The sequence below is a fragment of the Rhinatrema bivittatum genome, chromosome 1, assembly GCF_901001135.1.
Source record: "Rhinatrema bivittatum chromosome 1, aRhiBiv1.1, whole genome shotgun sequence".
NCBI classification, from domain to species: domain Eukaryota; kingdom Metazoa; phylum Chordata; class Amphibia; order Gymnophiona; family Rhinatrematidae; genus Rhinatrema; species Rhinatrema bivittatum.
Window position 1 is genome coordinate 43,150,574 of NC_042615.1, and position 19,730 is coordinate 43,170,303.

The 19,730-nt window shown below is 46.1% G+C and overlaps 1 protein-coding gene across 3 annotated transcripts in view; it reads left to right on the top strand.

Moving 5' to 3' along the window:
- SMARCA5 (SWI/SNF related, matrix associated, actin dependent regulator of chromatin, subfamily a, member 5) overlaps positions 1-19,730 on the top strand; it is a 453,245-nt gene that overhangs the window by 77,476 nt on the left and 356,039 nt on the right. For all 3 annotated transcript variants that reach the window (XM_029599292.1, XM_029599470.1, XM_029599377.1), the window contains exon 5: positions 13,175-13,275. In XM_029599292.1, coding sequence (XP_029455152.1) covers positions 13,175-13,275 — 101 coding nt within the window. The remainder of the gene's footprint in view (positions 1-13,174; positions 13,276-19,730) is intronic.

Sequence of the window (19,730 nt, forward strand, 5' to 3'; positions counted from 1 at the left end):
ACGGTTGATCCCCGCAGATTTCCAGTGAGCGTAAGCGTTCGTAGGGAGGCCTGCAGGAAAAGTAACATTATGATATAGATGGGTGAGTGAGGAATATGCATACGTTCCCACCAGTTGGCATCTCCACTGTTTCCACACATTATAAGTGTGCCTAGTACAAGGGGTAAGTAGCAGATTAGGTCTCCACGTCTTATCGGGTTGCCAGAGAAGTGAAGCCAGAGGTGTTGGTGCTATCCAGTCCTGCTCCAGGGAGACCCACGGCTTCGTGGAAACTGAGCAGTGCCAGTCAATAACAGGTCTAAGCTGGGCCGCAGCATAGTACCATAACAGGTTTGGTAACCCAGCGGTTAGTAACCTTAACCAATAAGCCTTGATACTTTTGATGCAACTGCAACATTGCTCTCTGCTTCAGCAGCAGGGGAAAAGGGGAATTGGAGTTAGCAACCAACGAGGGCTCCGACTTTTAGGGTCTACAGAACTGATAAGCATGGGGGTATCCAGCACTGAGCAGCAGTTACTACCATTAATAGAAGGCATGGGATTGCTACCCTTAACCAATAAGTCAGGATGCTTTTGATGCAACTGCAACATCGCAATGACAGAGAGTAGCACCCAGGAGGCGGTGTAGTGCTTTATGTCCAGGATGGCATAGAGTCCAACAGGATAAACATCTTGCATAGACTAAATGCACAATTGAATCTTTATGGGTAGAAATCCCTTGTGTGTTGGGGAAGACTATAGTGATAGGAATAGATAGATGGTGAGATGGACAGTGAAATGCTAAGAGAAATTAGGGAAGCCAACCAAATTGGTAGTGTGGTAATAATGGGAGATTTCAATTACACACTAGAAACAGTTATGATGAAACACAACGAATACAAATCTTCTCTAAAAAGACGTCATGTAAATATGATTTTACTTAATGTGCTATTTACTTACAGAGCCATCATAACACCTGCAGGCATACCAGCGTTTTTTGCTTTGAGGTCTTGCCACTTCAGGTCACATTTAATCATTGGCTCTAGTCCTTTATTCTACTACTTGTATTTTTTAGGTTTTTTGCATTTTTCATAAAATTCTGTGTCGGGGTTGAATCTTCCTTGAAGTGACTCGAAATGTCAAAATCACAAATCAGTCCGCACGTTTCGCATCGCTGCATCAGGGACTGAAACACACTCCGCTTCAATTTTTTACGGATTGCCCCGTTTTACTCAGATTACTTGCTTGGCTATTAATTTTCTGCGAAGGACAAACAACTTGTAGTTACTTAATGGAGCACATTATATTAATGTAAAATAATTTGGCACATACCTTGGGGTGCTGAATAGAAGCAACAGTAAACTCACCCAACCTTGCCGCCATTTCCTCTTACCGGCGTCTGAGCAAAGTTGCCGCGAGAAGTCCACTGAATTTAAATGATTTTTCAGCTGTATGAAATCAGTCCAATTCAGCTGTGCATGAAATCAGTACAATTCAGCTGTGGAGATGACGTTTAGATTTCAATTACCCCAATATTGACGGGTAAATGTATCATCGGGACATGCTAGAGGGATAAAGTTCCTGGATGGAATAAATGACAGTTTTATGGAGCAATTGGTTCAGGAACAGACAAGAGGGAGCAATTTTAGATCTAATTCTCAGTGGAGCATAGGATTTGGTGAGAGAGGTAACTGTGGTGGGGCTGCTTGGCAATAGTGATCATAATATGATCAAATTTGAATTAATGACTGGAAGGGGGACAGTAAGTAAATCCAAAGCGCTCGTGCTAAACTTTCAAAAGGGAAACTTTGATAAAATGAGAAAAATAGAAAAAAACTGAAAGGAGCAACTACAAAAGTAAAAAGTGTGCAAGAGGTGTGGTCATTGTTAAAGAAAATAAATAAATAAATAAAATACAATCCTAGAAGCACAGTCCAGATGTATTCCACACATTAAGAAAGGTGGAAAGAAGGCAAAACTATTACCGGCATGATTAAAAGGTGAGGTGAAAGAAGCTATTTTAGCCAAAAATCTTCATTCAAAAATTGGAAGAAGGATCCAACAGAAGAAAATAGGATAATGCATAAGCGTTGGCAAGTTAAATGTAAGGCATTGATAAGACAAGCTAAGAGAGAATTTGAAAAGAAGTTTGCCATAGAGGCAAAAACTCACAGTAAAAACTTAAAAAAAAAAAAAAAAAAAATATCCGAAGCAGAAAGCCTATGAGGGAGTCAGTTGGACCGTTAGATGATCGAGCGGTTAAAGGGACACTTGGAGAAAATAAGACCAACGCGGAAAGATTAAATGATTTCTTTTCTTCTGTGTTTACTGAAGAGGATGTTGGGGAGGTACCCATACTGAAGAAGGTTTTAATGAGTAATGTTTCAGATGGACTGAACCAAATCACGGTGAACCTAAAAGATGTGGTGGGCCTTATTGACAAACTGAAGAGTAGTAAATCACCTGGACCAGATGGTATACATCCCAAGGTTCTGAAGGAGCTCAAAAATGAAATTTCAGACCTATTAGTAAAAATTTGTAACCTATCATTAAATTCATCCATTGTACCTGAAGACTGGAGGGTGGCCAATAGAAACATAGAAATGACGGCAGAAGAAGACCAAACGGCCCATCCAGTCTGCCCAGCAAGCTTCACACATTTTTTTCTCATACTTATCTGTTTCTCTTAGCTCTTTGGTTCTATTTCCCTTCCACCCCCACCATTAATGTAGAGAGCAGTGATGGAGCTGCATCCAAGTGAAATATCAAGCTTGATTAGTTAGGGGTAGTAGGGGAAGTAACCGCCGCAATAAGCAAGCTACACCCATGCTTATTTGTTTTACCCAGACTGTTATTCAGCCCTTATTGGTTGTTTTTCTTCTCCCCTGCCGATGAAGCAGGGAGCTATGCTGGATATGCGTGTAGTATCAGTTTTTCTTCTCCCCTGCTGTTGAAGCAGGGAGCTATGCTGGATATGCGTGAAGTATCAGTTTTTCTTCTCCCCTGCCGTTGAAGCAGAGAGCTATGCTGGATATGGGTTGAATGTGAAGTATCAGGTTTATTTGGTTTGGGGTAGTAACCGCCGTAACAAGCCAGCTACTCCCCGCTTTATGAGTGCGAATCCTTTTTTCTTCTCCCCTGCCGTTGAAGCAGTGAGCTATGCTGGATATGCGTGAAGTATCAGTTTTTCTTCTCCCCTGCCGTTGAAGCAGAGAGCTATGCTGGATATGGGTTGAATGTGAAGTATCAGGCTTATTTGGTTTGGGGTAGTAACCGCCGTAACAAGCCAGCTACTCCCCGCTTTGTGAGTGCGAATCCTTTTTTCCACATTTCCTCTTGCTGTTGTAGCTTAGCGCGATGTTGGAGTCACAGTAACCATGTGTATGTTTATTGAATAAGGGTATTATCTCCAGGCAGTAGCCGTCATTCTGGTGAGCCACCCACTCTTTATTGACGGCCTCTTGATTTTATGGATCCACAGTGTTTATCCCATGCCCCTTTGAAGTCCTTCACAGTTCTGGTCTTCACCACTTCCTCCGGAAGGGCATTCCAGGCATCCACCACCCTCTCCGTGAAGAAATACTTCCTGACATTGGTTCTGAATCTTCCTCCCTGGAGCTTCAAATCGTGACCCCTGGTTCTGCTGATTTTTTTCCCTACGGAAAAGGTTTGTCGTTGTCTTTGGATCATTAAAACCTTTCAAGTATCTGAAAGTCTGTATCATATCACCTCTGCTCCTCCTTTCCTCCAGGGTGTACATATTTAGATTCTTCAATCTCTCCTCATAAGTCATTTGATGAAGACCTTCCACCTTTTTGGTCGCCCTTCTCTGGACCGCCTCCATCTTGTCTCTGTCTCTTCGGAGATACGGTCTCCAGAACTGAACACAATACTCCAGGTGAGGTCTCACCAAGGACCTGTACAAGGGGATAATCACTTCCCTTTTCTTACTCGATATTCCTCTCTCTATGCAGCCCAGCATTCTTCTGGCTTTAGCTATCGCCTTGTCACATTGTTTCGCCGACTTCAGATCATTAGACACCATCACCCCAAGGTCTCTCTCCTGCTCCGTGCACATCAGCCTTTCTCCCCCCATTGAATACAGTTCATTTGGATTTTCACTCCCCATATGCATGACTCTGCACTTCTTGGCATTGAATGTCAGCTGCCATATCTTTGACCACTCTTCCATCTTCCTTAAATCCCGTCTCATTCTCTCCACTCCTTCCGGCGTGTCCACTCTGTTGCAGATCTTGGTGTCATCCGCAAAAAGACATACCTTACCTTCTATCCCTTCCGCAATGTCGCTCACAAAGATATTGAAAAGGACCGGTCCCAACACCGATCCCTGCGGTACACCACTTAAAACCGCTCTCTCTTCAGAGAGAGTACCATTTACCATCACACATTGTCTTCTGTCCGTCAACCAGTTTGCAATCCAGGCCACCACCTCGGCACTCACTCCTAAGCTTCTCATTTTATTCACCAGTCTCCTGTGCGGGACAGTGTCAAAAGCTTTGCTGAAGTCCAAGTAGATGACATCGAGTGCTCTTCCTCTATCCAATTCCTTGGTTACCCAGTCAAAAAAGTCAATCAGATTTGTCTGACAGGATCTTCCAATGGTGAATCCATGCTGCCTCTGGTCCAGCAATTCTCCCGACTGTAGATAGTTCACTATTCTCTCTTTCAACGGTGACTCCATTACTTTTCCCACCACCGAAGTGAGGCTAACCGGTCTGTAGTTACCAGCCTCTTCTCTGTTCCCACTCTTGTGAAGCGGGACCACCACCGCTCTCCTCCAATCATTCGGCACCACTCCCGTTTCTAGGGATCTATTGAACAGGACACACAGCGGACCCGCCAGAACATCTCTGAGCTCCCTCAGTATTCTGGGATGAACTTCATCAGGCCCCATGGCTTTGTCCACTTTCAGTTTCACCAGCTCTTCCCATACATTTTCTACTGTAAATGGAGTTACATCTACTCCATTCCCCTCCAGTTTCTTGTTAACTAGTGACGGTCCTTCTCCAGGGTCCTCTTTAGTGAACACAGAACTGAAGTATTCATTTAATATTTCTGCCATTTCTTCGTCTCTCTCCACACATTGATCCTTTCCACCTTTCAATTTCACTATACCACTTTGAACTTTTCTCTTTTCACTGATGTATTTGAAAAATGTTTTGTTACCACTCTTTACCTCTTTGGCAATCCTCTCTTCCGATTGACTTTTTGCCATCTTGATTAATTTCTTCGTCTCCCTCAGTTCTACCAGATATTCTTCTTTGTGCTCCTCCTTTTGGGATCTTTTATATTTCTTGAACGCTGTTCTTTTAGCCTTTATTTTGTCAGCTATGAGAACCAGATAGGTTTCATTTTTCTTTTGCTTTTCTTTACTTTTCTAACATATAGATTAGTTGCCTTGGTAATTGCTCCTTTTAGATTGGTCCACTGTTGATCCACATCTCTCGTTTTCCCAGCCTTTTAGTTCTTCCTCCAGGTACTTCCCCATTTCATCAAAGTCTGTGTTTTTGAACATCAAAACTTGGGTTTTTGTGCTCCTTTTCAGTGTCCTTTTTGTGATATTAAACCATACCGTTTGATCACTGGTGCTGAGGTGGGTGCCCACCTGGACGTCTGAGACATTATCTCCATTAGTGAGCACTAAGTCGAGAATAGCTCCTTCTCTCGTGGGTTCCATTACCATTTGTTTGAACAAAGCTACTTGCAGGGCATCTACTATTTCTCTACTATTATTAGATTCTGCAGATGGGATTCTCCAGTCTACATCTGGCATATTAAAGTCTCCAATGATCACCACTTCTCCTTTCTTTGCTATCCTGTGGATGTCTTCAACCAGATCTCTGTCTTATTACAGATAATGTATTATCTGTAATAATACAGATCTGTCTGTATTACAGATAATGTAACCCCAATATTTAAAAAGGGCTCCAGGAGCAATCCGGGAAACTAAAGACCAGTTAGCCTGACTTCAGTGCCAGGAAAAATAGTGGAAAGTGTTGTAAATATCAAAATCACAGAACATATAGAAAGACATGGTTTAATGGAACAAAGTCAGCATGGCTTTACCCAAGGCAAGTCTTGCCTCACAAATCTGCTTCACTTTTTTGAAGGAGTTAATAAACCGTGTAGATAAAGGCGAACTGGTAGATGTAGTGTATTTGTATTTTCAGAAGGCGTTTGACAAGGTTCCTCATGAGAGGCTTCTAGGAAAAGTAAAAAGTCATGGGATAGGTGGCGATGTCCTTTTGTGGATTACAAACTGGCTAAAAGACAGGAAACAGAGTAGGATTAAATGAACAATTTTCTCAGTGGAAGGGAGTGGGCAGTGGAGTGCCTCAGGGATCTGTATTTGACCTATACTTTTCAATATATTTATAAATGATCTGGAAAGAAATACGATGAGTGAGGTATTCAAATTTGCAGATACAAAATTATTCACAGTAATTAAATCACAAGCAGATTGTGATAAATTGCAGGAAGACCTTGTGAGACTGAAAAATTGGGCATCGAAATGGCAGATGAAATTTAATGTGGATAAGTGCAAGGTGATGCACATAGGGAAAATAACCCATGCTATAGTTACACAATTTACATATTAGGAGCTACCACCCAAGAAAGAGATCTAGGCATCATAGTGGATAACACATTGAAATCATCGGTTCAGTGTGCTGGAGCAGTCAAAAAAGCAAACAATGTTAGGAATTATTCGGAAGGGAACGGTGAACAAAACAGAAAATGCCATAATGCCTCTGTATCGCTCCATTGTGAGACTGCACCTTGAGTACTATGTATAGTCCTGGTCACTGCATCTCAAAAAAGATATAGTTGCGCTGCAGAAGGTACAGAGAAGGACGACCAAAATGATAAAGGGGATGGAACAGCTCTCCTATGAGGAAAGGCTAAAGAGGTTAGGGCTGTTCGGCTTGGAGAAGAAACGGCTGAGGGGGGATATGATAGAGGTGTTTAAAATCATGAGAGGTCTAGAACGAATGGGTAAATGTGAATCTGTTATTTACTCTTTCAGATAATAGGACTAGGGGGCACTCCATGAAGTTAGCACGTGGCACATTTAAAACTAATCGGAGAAAGTTCTTTTTCACTCAGCGCACAATTAAACTCTGGAATTTGTTGCCAGAGGATGTGATTAGTGCAGTTAGTGTAGCTGTGTTTAAAAAAAGGATTGGATAAGTTCTTGGAGGAGAAGTCCATTACCTGCTATTAATATAGTTGACTTAGAAAATAGCCACTGCTATTACTAGCAATGGTAACATGAAATAGACTTAGTTTTTGGGTACTTGCCAGGTTCTTATGACCTGGACTGGCCACTGTTGGAAACAGGATGCTGGGCTTGATGGGACCCTTGGTCTGACCCAGTATGGTGTGGTGGTGTTGTGTTGATGTGATGTGGTGGTGGTGGTGTTGTGTTCTTACCACGCTCTGCTTCGAAGAAGGGATTTAGGGAGTGAAAGGAAAAGAGAAATTTGGATTGAGACAACCAATACGAGCCATGACTCTCTTATAGTCTGGGAAACTGATGTGTAGACATTAAGGAAAAAACACAGGACTGCTTCTACCAAGTCCATAAGCAAAGCATGTCTAGCAAAACTGACTGATACATGGGGATAACCTCCATGGCGTGGCAGATACTACCATGGGAAGCTTGCTGGGCAGACTGGATAGACCATTGGTCCTTTTCTGCTGTAATTTGTTTCTATGTTTTTTCTATGAATTTTGGAGTGAGAAAATTGACAGAGGAAGAGAGAATGAATTGTTGGATAGCGAGGGTAAATGCTGTGGATGAGCATACTGGAGCATCCCAAGCGAAGTGTACTAATTATTGGAGGGTTTCACATGATTCAGGTATCAGGATCCTGCAGTGGGCAACTATCAGCTGAATGTTAGCTGTGTTCTGAGGCACAAGATATTACACTACCTCTTAAGAGAGCTTTTGAAAGAGCTGGTCAGGTACCTGGGAGGTGATGCATCTCAAAGGCTGACTAAAGCTTTGTCTCAAGTGTCTGGCAGGCTTCAGTCCTTTCAGGAATCACGCAAGCCTGCCTGTGAAAACTCTGTTCCTAGTTCCGGGAGGGCTGAAAGGAAGTAAACGAAATTCACCTGGTCCTCTCTTCTCCGGGGGGGGGGGGGGGGGGGGGGGGGGTGAGTGGCGCAGTTAGTCCTCTTCTAAGAGGAATAGACCTTTGTTGCTTTTTATGAGCAATTTCTCCTCTGTGTTTTTGTGACTGCATTTTGTATGTTTTTTTTATTGTAGCTTGCCTTGAACTACAGAAGGGTGGGTACGATCTTTTAAACAAGGTAACAATGGACCAGTGGGTCCTGATGATCATAAGAGACCAGCTATATCTTAGAATGTGCTCGCCCAATATGGGAAATCTATATGACCTCCCCTTATGCCTCCAAAGGCAAGCTGGCCACTTTCTGACCCATGCTAGAACGGCTGCAAAGGTTGAATGCAATAGCTCCCATGCCCAAAGGAGAGCAGAGACAAGACTGGTATTCCATCTATTGCTTAGTTTTGCAGAAAGAGGGCACCTATAGCTCCTAGACTTAAGGAAGGTGAAAGCAGCTCTGTGGGTTTCTCATTTCTGGATAGAAACCCTGTGTTCAGTCATTGCTGCATTTAAAACATGGAGTTCCTGGTCTCACTCAATCTCTGAGGTGTATCTACATAGCCATCTGCGAGGAACATCAGATTCCTTTGCTTCCTGATGTTGAGGCTTTTTCAGTTCCAAGCACTCAAGATTTTTCTCGTGATGGAGAGGTTGTGAAGTTGCGAGCACAAGTCCGAACATTGTTGCAGTTTCAGGTGCCCAGGGTCTGGAATTGCTTACAGGTCCTAAGCTCTATAACATCTACCCTAGGTCTAGTTCCTTGGATGTTTACGCGTATGAAGCCACTCCAGGGATTCTTCGGGTCCAGTCTTTCATGGTGGTTTTCTCAGGCTAATTTGGAACTGGGCTTGGAGTTGGAGATCTCGAATTGGGTAGTAGTGACCACTGATCCCAGTTTTACAGGATGGGGGAGGGGGGGGGGCATCTGTAAGGCTGAACCAGCACAGGGTTGTTGGTCATTGGAGGAAGCATCTTCCATCAATCGCTTGGAAATGAGTGATTTGGAAGCCATTACTCTCTTATTTAAAAGCTACACAATCAGGCCTATCCAATAATGCAATGGCGGCAGCTTGCATCAACCACCAAGGGGTGACCAGGAGACTGGTGTACTGGGAGGCCCCAAAACTGTTTTCACTGGGTGGGAGTAGCATCTGTTGGCCCTGGTAGTGTCGCATGTGCCCGGAGTGGAAAATGTTCAAGCGGATTTTCTCAGCAGATATATGCTGGACTCTGGGAATGGGAGTTGTCAAGTGAGGTGCTGGCTCTTATTTACTTGAGGTGGGGAGTTCTCCATCTGGACTGAATGGAATGCCAAAGCTCGCCACTATTTCAGTCACAGATGAGAATTGGGAGCAGAAGGTCTCGATGCTCTTCAACCATGGCTGTGTGGGATCCTGTTACACATGTTCCCTCCTTGGCCTCTGGTAGGCAGAGTTCTAAGGTGTGTTGAGGCTCATTGCGGGAGGGGTGATTTTGGTAGCCCCAGAGTGATTGAGATGACTGGTTTGCAGATCCGATAAGTCTGGCATTGGATGGGCCTCTGAGGCTCTGGCATCTTCCTGAACTGCTATATCGGAACAAATTTCCTTGGATCAGGTGGATTGCTTTTGTCTTGCTACTTGGCTTTTGAGAGGAATATGTTCGAATTGAAAGGGTATTCGGAAGAAGTCATGACCCTTAACTTCCTTGGCTTATGTCTGAGTGTGGAAGGTCTTTGAATTTTGGTGTCTCAGAGAGGGAGTTTCCCTGCTTCCAGCTTCATTTTTCTCAAATTCAGCCTTTTTTCAGGAGTTCTCCAGAAAAGACTGGCGCTGAGGTATCTGAGAATGCGAATGGCAGCCTTGAGTTGCTCCAGACATAAAGTTCAGAAGTTTTCTCCTGCCTTTCTGTTGCGTCAGTCGGTCTCAGACGGCTTCGACCTCTGTACCTCACCTTTCTCTCTGCTCTCCCCGCTAGCCTTGGGAAGATGGCTGCTGCCGCGTCTGCTTGCCGCTCTATCCGGCGTCCCCGGAACGGCTATGGCAAGGCTATCCGGCATGTTTCTCCTGAGGGCCTCCTAGGGTGCGTGCGCGCACGCCACCCACGTCTTTATCCATGTCATGGCGGGAACCTCGGGGGCATCCCCGTCGAGTGACGTCACGGCATCCGGGTATTTAGCCTGTCCTTTGTTTGCTAACAATTCGAGTTAGCAAGGATTGGAATGCCTCCGGTCTGAGCTACTCTGCCGCTTCCATGCTGCCGCTGGAAGCTCTCTTTGCCTTTCGGAGTATTTCATCTAAACTGGGTACCTGCTCCTCGGTGGCCCTTTGCTTTCTTTCAGGTGCCTATCTGGGATACCAGGTACTCGCTTCTCGAGGGCCTGCACTCCCTGCCTCTGTGCTTGTAATCCAACTACTTCTGCCTGCTGGAATCTACATCTATACAGTTACCAACTTAGTGAGTAATCTAACCTTATCATTCTGTTTCATCTACAGCTTTGCATTGGGAACCTACAACCAGAACTCCCTATACTTCCGTGTGCTGCTAACATCAACCATTGTGAGACGGGTCTCCTCTGCCGAGAGTCCCTGGACAGCTACTACTAGATCACCTCACTACTGCCACCTCTGGTGGTATCATCCAGCTGTATAATAAAAGACAAATCTGTTTACGTGTCTCAAGTCTAGCCTAGTACTGGGGCTCCTCCCCATGGGTGTGATGATCACCGCAGTACCCAAGAATCCACTCCAACACATCAAAACCATAACACTTATGTTCGGATATGGTGAGATATTTCAAAGAGTAAAGCATTTGTGGCCACCAGTGAGATGAGTGGTTTTCCCATGGAACCTTAGTTTAGCTTTGCAGGTTCTTTGTGGTCCACCTTTTGAGGAAGGCATTGTTTGGGGGAGGAAACACCCCACATTACTTTGTAGGGACCCTGCCTTCAGATTTCTGAACAGGGGGTGTCTTTGGATACAGTTCTTTAGATTTTGCCAAAGGTGGTATCTCAGTTTTGGCCAGGTCAGTCGGTGGAACTACCCCTGTTAGAAAAGTATCTGGTCTTTCTATACTATTTGAAGGTTTCCAGAGGTCAAATCATTTGTTTGTACTTGTCTGTGGAACAAGGCTTCTTAAAGCAACCAGTGTACAGTGGCTAAAGGAGACCATTGCATCCGCTTATATTTGTAAAAGATGCCTGGTCTCAGGGGGACTTGTGGGCTCATTCCACCAGAGCAAAAGTGATGTCCTGTACTGAATGTCAGTTGGTTTCCCTACAGATCTGTCAGGCAGCGACTTGGCCTTCGGAACACACTTTTGCAAGGCAATAAAGACTGGATGTTCGGGCTCCGGACCAGCTAGTTTTGGCGAGTTTGTGTTGCAAGCAGGTCTTTCAGGTTCCTGCCCTGTATAGGAGGGGCAGCTTGGGTACATCCCATTCGTCTGGATGATCTGGGGACTAAAAGAAAACTTGATTACCTGCTAATTTTTGTTTTTGGAGTCCCACAGATCGGTCCAGAGCCTTGCACTGCTTTAAAAGACTGCTCTAGGCTGTGTTTACATAATCAGAAGTTGCCTTGTGTTTGGAGTTTGTCTCCTCTGTAGACTGACTAGCTCCAGTTGAGAGCTTACCTTTCCCCCTGCTTGGTTGCATGTGGGGGTTATGATTCTATAACTTTTTAAAACTTTATTGCATTTTCATACATATAACAAAAGAGGTAGGCGATCTATGATAGCTGTCAGGAAAAACACAAGAATAGATGCCTGGAACTTTTTCAATGTTTATTAGAACAGAGACGTATATTAAAAGACTTGCCCGACTCTGGCCGAGTTTCGCGGCTCACAAAGCCGCTGCCTCAGGGACTTCAACACTTCACAGCTGCAATTGGCACTCAGTAGTGCAATTTCTTCCAACATACAATCATTGATTGTCAGCAATACATAAGACAACTCTCAAACCGACGTGCAGCATGTAGTCTCTGCTTCTGGGGCAATCATGCTGCACGTCGGTGCGAGAGTTGTCTTGTGTATTGCTGACAATCAATGATTGTATGTTGGAAGAAATTGCACTACTGAGTGCCAATTGCAGCTGTGAAGTGTTGAAGCCCCTGAGGCAGCGTCTTTGTGAGCCGCGAAACTCGGCCAGAGTCGGGCAAGTCTTTTAATATACGTCTCTGTTCTAATAAACATTGAAAAAGTTCCAGGCATCTATTCTTGTGTTTTTCCATACATATAAAAAAGTCATTTTTTTTGTAGGCAAAATATTTTTATCTCCTCAAGAACACAGGGAAAAAACCCCACGAACTAAACAGTGAAAAATAAAATAAGATGACAATCCCCCGCCCCCCCCCCCCCACCCCCCCAAGGAAAAGGACAATGCAATACATAAACGTATTAAGGAAACATCAGGAAACAATATTAACAAAGCAACTGGCTTAGCATGTTACAGACTTAAATATTTATGGAACAATATACTAAACCTATTGGATTGCTGAAATAGATGTTACAGAGCTTCTGGAATCTAAAAAAGATTTCAATTGCTCTTGAAAAAAAGTACATAATCCATTTTTGGTTCTATAATTTTTGTGCTTGGGTATAGTGCATACTGAGGGACTGCAAATAGCACACTGGCTTAAGTACCATACGTTCAGTAAAGCTTTCTTTGTCTCCATCTGCTGGCAGGGGAGAATCTGCTGGCAGGGGAGAATAACCTGTGTCTGGACTGATCTGTGGGACTCCAGGAATGAAATTAGCAGGTAAGAAACAATTTTCCTTTCTCTGTAGACAGCAGATAAAATTGTCTACATAATCCTACCCGCCTACCTTAAGAGTTGAAGGCAACCTTGCTACCAATACTGAGGGGACTTGTGTCATGATGTCTGTGAGAAACCACCCATGCACGCTAGAAAACCTCAGTTTTTTTGAGCTCTGAGAGAGTTTTTGTCTTTGATGCTGTAGGATGTCATTCCACTTCTGTGGCCAATTTTATCATGCTATCTCTAGAGAACATTTGTTACAGGTAAGTAACTTTGCTTTATTTAATTACTGCTTTGTTTCTTCTCCAGATGTGAAGACGGGTAAACTGAGAGATTACCAGGTCCGTGGCTTGAACTGGCTTATCTCCTTGTATGAAAATGGCATCAATGGGATCCTGGCTGATGAAATGGTATGCAAAAGCACTTGCAAAATTAAAATGAATACTTTCCTAGTGTAAAGACACATGGACTCAGGACCAGTGGGTTATGCTCCCTTTTGATAGCAGATGTCACAGTATATATATCCCTGCAGTGACATCAGCCTGCCAGTATTCTCAGTCTTCAGCAGATGGTGAACATGTACTTCCCTATGGGGATTGCTTTAGAATTTGGAAGGAGAATTTAACAAAAAAAAAAAAGCCCCGTTCTCCTGCGCTGATGCCAAATGGTCCCTCCCCCAATTGAGAATGCCTGAGGTGATTTTCATGGTCCCTCAGATGTGTGCCTTGGTTCAGTAGCTGGGTTTCTTAGCATGGACTTGGCTGATTGTACAGCTTAAAGGCAGTGGGTGCAGGAGGCCGAGCATGGCAGTGATGGCACATGAAATTTTTTCAGCATGAGCCAGCTGGACGCAAATTCTCCATCGCCTGTGCACTGATGGTGCTGGTGAGCAAGAAACCCAAGTGCCTTTCTCTCTGTGTTGCCTGTCATATTCGGGCATCTCAGCCTGACATATCCTTTAATCTGTGTCAGTGTTTAGAGGCTCAGGAAGAGTGGGCTTCCTCTGATTTTTGCTAAGCCTGGATCCTCCCAGTCTGATGATGATCTGTCTGGAGGTACACTGGATCTTGGAACTTGACTGGTTACTCTGCAGAGGATGGCAGTTCAGTGGGCCCCACTCTAGTTCCTTCTGGGTTTGGCCTGGATTCAGCTACTTTTTCTCACAGGACAAGCAGGATGGTAGTCCTCACATATGGGTGACATCATCAGAATGGAGCTCAATCACGGGAAAACTTCTGTCAAAGTTTCCAGAAATTTGACTGGCCCCTATTGGGCATGCCCAGCACGGCACTAACCCTGCAGCCAGCAGGGGTCCCCCTTCAGTCTTCTTTTTTCCACGCAGCAGTAGCCTCACGGTTTAGGAGCTCTGAAGAGATTCCTGACAGGAATTTTCCTCTCGGAGTTAATTAAAATTGCCCCACAGGGGTCCCTCCTCTAACTTTTCTCAGGCTGCGGTACTCCGATAAGTTTTTCACCGTTTTTCGTCGATTAGTCTAGTTTGGCCCTTGCGGCCTACTGGCTATCGACCATACCGCGGCTTGATTTTTCTATGACCATGGCGTCGGGGTTTCGTCAGTGCCCGGACTGTACTCTCACCATGTCTATCACAGACCCTCATGGAGTCTGTGTAATGTGTTTAGGCCGTGAGCATGATGTCCTGACTTGCACCAAATGTGCCCTCATGACACCAAAAGGTCGCAAAGCCAGAATGGAGAAGATGGGACTCCTTTTCCGTGCTCACACCCCGATGCCGTCCATCGCATCGATGTCATCTGAACCAGCACCATCGAAGTTTCACCAGCATCGACAACCATCTGGTGACCGCCTGCCATCGACGTCTTCACGGCCATCGACTCCCGTTTCTCCCCCTCAAGATCGAGGGGATTGTAGGGAGAAACATCGCCATCGGCATCGTAAATCTCGGACCGTCGAGGGAGCGAAATCATCCACCTCGCCATCATCTAAGAAGCCCCGTCCAGGATTGGCACCGACCACTCCTGCAACCGGGACATCAAGGCCACCCTCACCCGAACGGGGTTTGGGAGTCGCGATTCCGCATGTAAAGGTGGTCCCTCAGCCTCCCTCTTCAGTCACGGAGCCGGGGCTGATTGCCCCAGGTCTCTGGGAAGAACTGGACCGGCTGGTCCAGGAGGCCATCGACAAGGCGATGCAACGACTCCAGGGTCCTCCGACACAGGCACAGAGAGTGGAACCGGTCACCGACCCGATTCCAGCAGCGCTGGCACCACTGCTCTCCCGGATGGAGGCGCTTATGACTGCCCTTCCACCGGTGATTCCCGGGTCTCCGATGGCTCCGGTGCACTCCCCGATGACAGCTTCATCGGGAGGAGAAATACCGTTCCGCATTCCTCCTTCGGGGGTATTGCCTCAGCCATCGATGCCATGTCGTCCCTCGCCACCGATTCATTCATCGGGGGCGATACGCACATCGGCGCCATCGATGCCTTCAGTGCCGGCACCGATACCCCCCATGGTGTCCACGGTGCCCCCGGTGATTCCTTCGATTTTCTCGGAGTCTCAGCCGGGCCCTTCGGGTATCCAACCCCCTTCTCGTCCTACAGGTCAGCCTGCTGATCCTTATGACACCTGGGGTGATGATACTTCCATAGACACCGATGACTTGCCTTCACCTCCCTATCCTACTGAAAGTAGAAAGCGTTCTCCTCCAGAGGACCTCTCTTTCATTAATTTTGTGAAGGAGATGTCGGAATTGGTCCCTTTTCAGCTTCAGACACCAGATGTCGGAATTGGTCCCTTTTCAGCTTCAGCACCAGATGATGGAGCGTCTCCAGTTCCTGGATGCCCCTAAAGTAATCACTTCTATTCCCATTCATCAAGTTCTTCTTGACCTCCTCAAAAAGAACTGGGAAAACCCTGGATCCATTGCCCTAGTACACAGGCTGACACTACCTATCTAGTACAGCCAGCCTCTGGCTTTCAAAAATCTCAGCTCGACCACCACTCAGTTGTGGTAGAATCAGTTCAAAAGAAAGCAAAAAGGACGAAGCCTCACTCCTCTACCCCTCCTGTCAAGGAACACAAGTTCCTAGACAATATTGGTCGAGTGTTCCAAGGGGCCATGCTCATCTCCAGAATTGCTTCTTACCAGCTGTACATGACCCAATACAACAGGGTCATTTTCAAGCAAATACAGGACTTCTCCGAAACCCTGCCTGACCAATTCCAAGAACATCTTCAAATCCTTGTCAACAAGGGGTTTGAGGCAGGAAAGCATGAGATAAGAACAGCTTACGATATTTTCAACACCTCCACTAGAGTGTCTGCAACTGCCATTTCGGCAAGACGCTGGGCCTGGCTCAAGTCTTCTGACCTTCGCCCAGAAGTACAAGACAGGCTCTCTGACCTGCCCTGTATAGGAGATAATCTGTTCGGTGAACAGATTCAGCAAATAGTGGCTGAATTAAAGGACCATCATGAGACCCTCAAACAGCTCTCATCAATACCTTCTGACTTCCCTTCTAGACAGCTCTTCAAGAAGGGCTCTAAGAAGTCATTCTTCCGCCCAAGAAAGCACTATCCTCCACCAACAAGGTCCCGAGTTACGAGGTCTTATAAAAAAATCTCAGCCTCGCCAGCCCCGGAAGCAAAAGCCACAAGCAGCTCCCCAGCCGGGGCCTGCTTCAGGTTTTTGACTTTCCCTTGGAGAGCAGTAGCCTGATTCCTCTACCAGGCATACCAGTGGGAGGTCGATTATGCCACTTTCACGGCATGTGGCAATCAATCACTACCGACCAATGGGTGCTAACAATCATTGCTCAGGGTTACCACCTGAATTTCTTGCTCTTCCACCGGAATCACCACCTCTACAAGTGTGGAGAGTAACAGACCACTCTGTCCTTCTGGAGCAGGAGGTTTCCCTTCTTCTCCAGTTAAGGGCAATAGAACCCGTTCCTCTTTCGCAAAAAGGCTTAGGGTTCTATTCCCAGTACTTTTTGATCCCCAAAAAATCCGGATGGCTTCGTCCAATTCTGGACCTACGTGCCCTCAAGTACCTTCACCGGGAAAAGTTCAAGATGGTAACCTTGGGCTCTCTTCTATCTCTTCTACAAAGAGGAGACTGGCTCTGCTCTCTGGACCTCCAGGACGCATACACCCACATTGCAATAGCACCAGCTCATTGCAAGTACCTCAGATTTTTAGTAGGCCCAAGGCACTATCAATACTGGGTGCTTCCATTCGGCCTAGCATCGGCACCATGAGTCTTTACCAAATGTATCGTAGTTGTCGCAGCCTTTCTCAGGAAAGAAGGCGTTCATGTCTACCCCTATCTAGACGACTGGTTAATCAGGGTCCCAACCCAGCAAGCTGCTCGATCGTTTCTGGATTTGACCCTACACACTCTAATTTCTCTAGGATTTCTCATCAATTATGAGAAATCCTATTTAGTCCCATCTCAAACCTTGTCGTTCATTGGGGCAGACTTGGACACCTTACAGGCACAAAAGCCTTTCTACCTCAACGAGTGCATACCCTCGAGTCCCTCTCTCACCAGTTGCAGTCTCAGTTTACAGCAACAGCTCGGCAATTATTTGTCCTTCTCAGACACATGGCGTCCTCAGTCCATCTCACACCAATGGCCTGCCTGGCCATGAGGCTCATGCATTGGACTCTGAGGTCACAATGGATTCAAGATACTCGGCCTCTGTCGACCATTGTCCACATCACTGACGCACTCCGTCTGTCTCTTGCCTGGTGGAAAGATTAGAACAATCTTCTCCAGGGACTGCCTTTTCACCTACCAGATCTTCAACTCATTCTCACCACAGACGCTTCCAACCTCGGATGGGGAGCTCATGTGAACGATCTACAGTCACAAGGATTTTGGTCTCCAGAGGAAGCCAAACACCAGCTAAATTTCCTGGAGCTTCGAGCAATGCGATATGCTCTCAGAGCTTTTCAGGATTGCCTATCAAATCACGTCATCCTTATTCAGACTGACAACCAAGTGGTACATTAACAAGCAGGGAGGTACAGGCTCCTTCCTTCTGTGTCAGGAAGCTGTGCAGATTTGGGCAGAAGCGCTCTCCCACTCGATGTACCTCAGGGCCACCTATTTTGCCGGGAGTGCACAATGTCTTGGCAGACAAACTGAGTCGTGTCTTCCAACCGCACGAGTGGTCTCTCAATCCCTCGGTAGTGACCTCTCTTTTCCAGCAATGGGGTCATCCCCAAATAGACCTCTTTGCGTCCCCTCAGAACCACAAAGTGGACAACTACTGCTCCCTCATTCGGAGCGAGCACTCTCAGCCCAGAGATGCATTCTCCCTCTCGTGGGCAACCGGTCTGCTTTATGCATTCCCTCCACGTCCTCTTCTCTCGAAGACTCTCGTGATGCTCCGTCAGGACAAGGGAACCATGATACTGATAGCACCTAACTGGCCACACCAAGTGTGGTTTCCCATACTCCAGGATCTCTCCATCCGCAGACACATTCCCTTGGGAATGCACTCGCTTCTGATCATTCAGAACGACGGATGTCTACGCCATCGCAATCTTCAGGCCTTGTCCCTGACGGCATGGATGTTGAAAGGTTAATCCTTCAACCACTTAACCTTTCAGATTCGGTTTCTCGTGTCCTGATTGCTTCACGGAAGCCTTCCACAAGAAAGTCTTATTCCTATAAATGGAAAAGGTATACATCATGGTGTTCTTCACAATCCCTTGGTCCCGTTTCCTGTCCAATCCCAAGGCTTTTAGACTATCTCTGGCACTTATCAGAATCAGGTCCAAAGATCTCTTCCATCAGAATGCATGTCAGTGCGGTAGCCGCCTTCCATAAAGGTGTCGGATGTCCCTATATTGGTACAATCCCTCGTAATACGTTTTCTTAAAGGCTTGCTCCATATCAAGCCACCTTTACGTTCTCCGGCCCCTTCTTGGGACCTTAATCTGGTTCTCAGGCGGCTCATGAAACCACCATTCGAATCTCTTCACTCCTGTGACCTAAAATATCTCACATGGAAATTGATTTTCCTTTTGGTTATCACTTCAGCTCGCAGGGTTAGTGAGTTACAGGCCCTAGTTACCTATCCGCCTTACACTAAACTCCTGCAGGACCGGGAGGTACTCCGCACTCACCCTAAGTTTTTGCCTAAGGTAGTTTCGGAGTTTCACATTAATCAATGCATCATACTACCTATCTTCTTTCCCAGGCCCCACTCCAACCCAGGGGAACAGGCTCTGCATACCCTTGACTGTAAACGGGCTCTAGCGTTCAACCTAGACCGTACAGTTGCCCACAGGAAGAGCACTCAGTTATTCGTCTCTTTCCATCCTAACAAATTAGGGCAACCTGTGGGTAAGCAGACTCTCTCCTCCTGGTTGGCGGACTGCATATCTTTTTGCTATCAGCAAGCAGGCATTCCTTTCCAAGACCGTGTTAAAGCACACTCTGTAAGGGCCATGGCGACTTCAGTAGCACACCTAAGATGGGTGCCACTTCCTGACATTTGCAGGGCTGCCACCTGGAGTTCTCTCCACACTTTCGCAGCCCACTATTGCTTGGACAAAGCCGGAAGACAGGATTCCATCTTCGACCAATCTGTCCTGCATAACCTATTTCCAACGTGACGTACCAACACCCTTCCACCTGCTCGGTGGGGTTCAGAATGCCAATTCCACCCCAGTTGCTATGCCTGTTGCACGCCTTAGGGGTACATTTGGTGCATGTTCAGACATCCTCAGCTCTGTACTCATCCATATGTGAGGACTACCATCCTGCTTGTCCTGTGAGAAAGCAAGTGTTGCTTACTTGTAACAGGTGTTCTTACAGGACAGCAGGATGTTAGTCCTCACGAAACCCGCCCGCCGTCCCGCGGTGTTG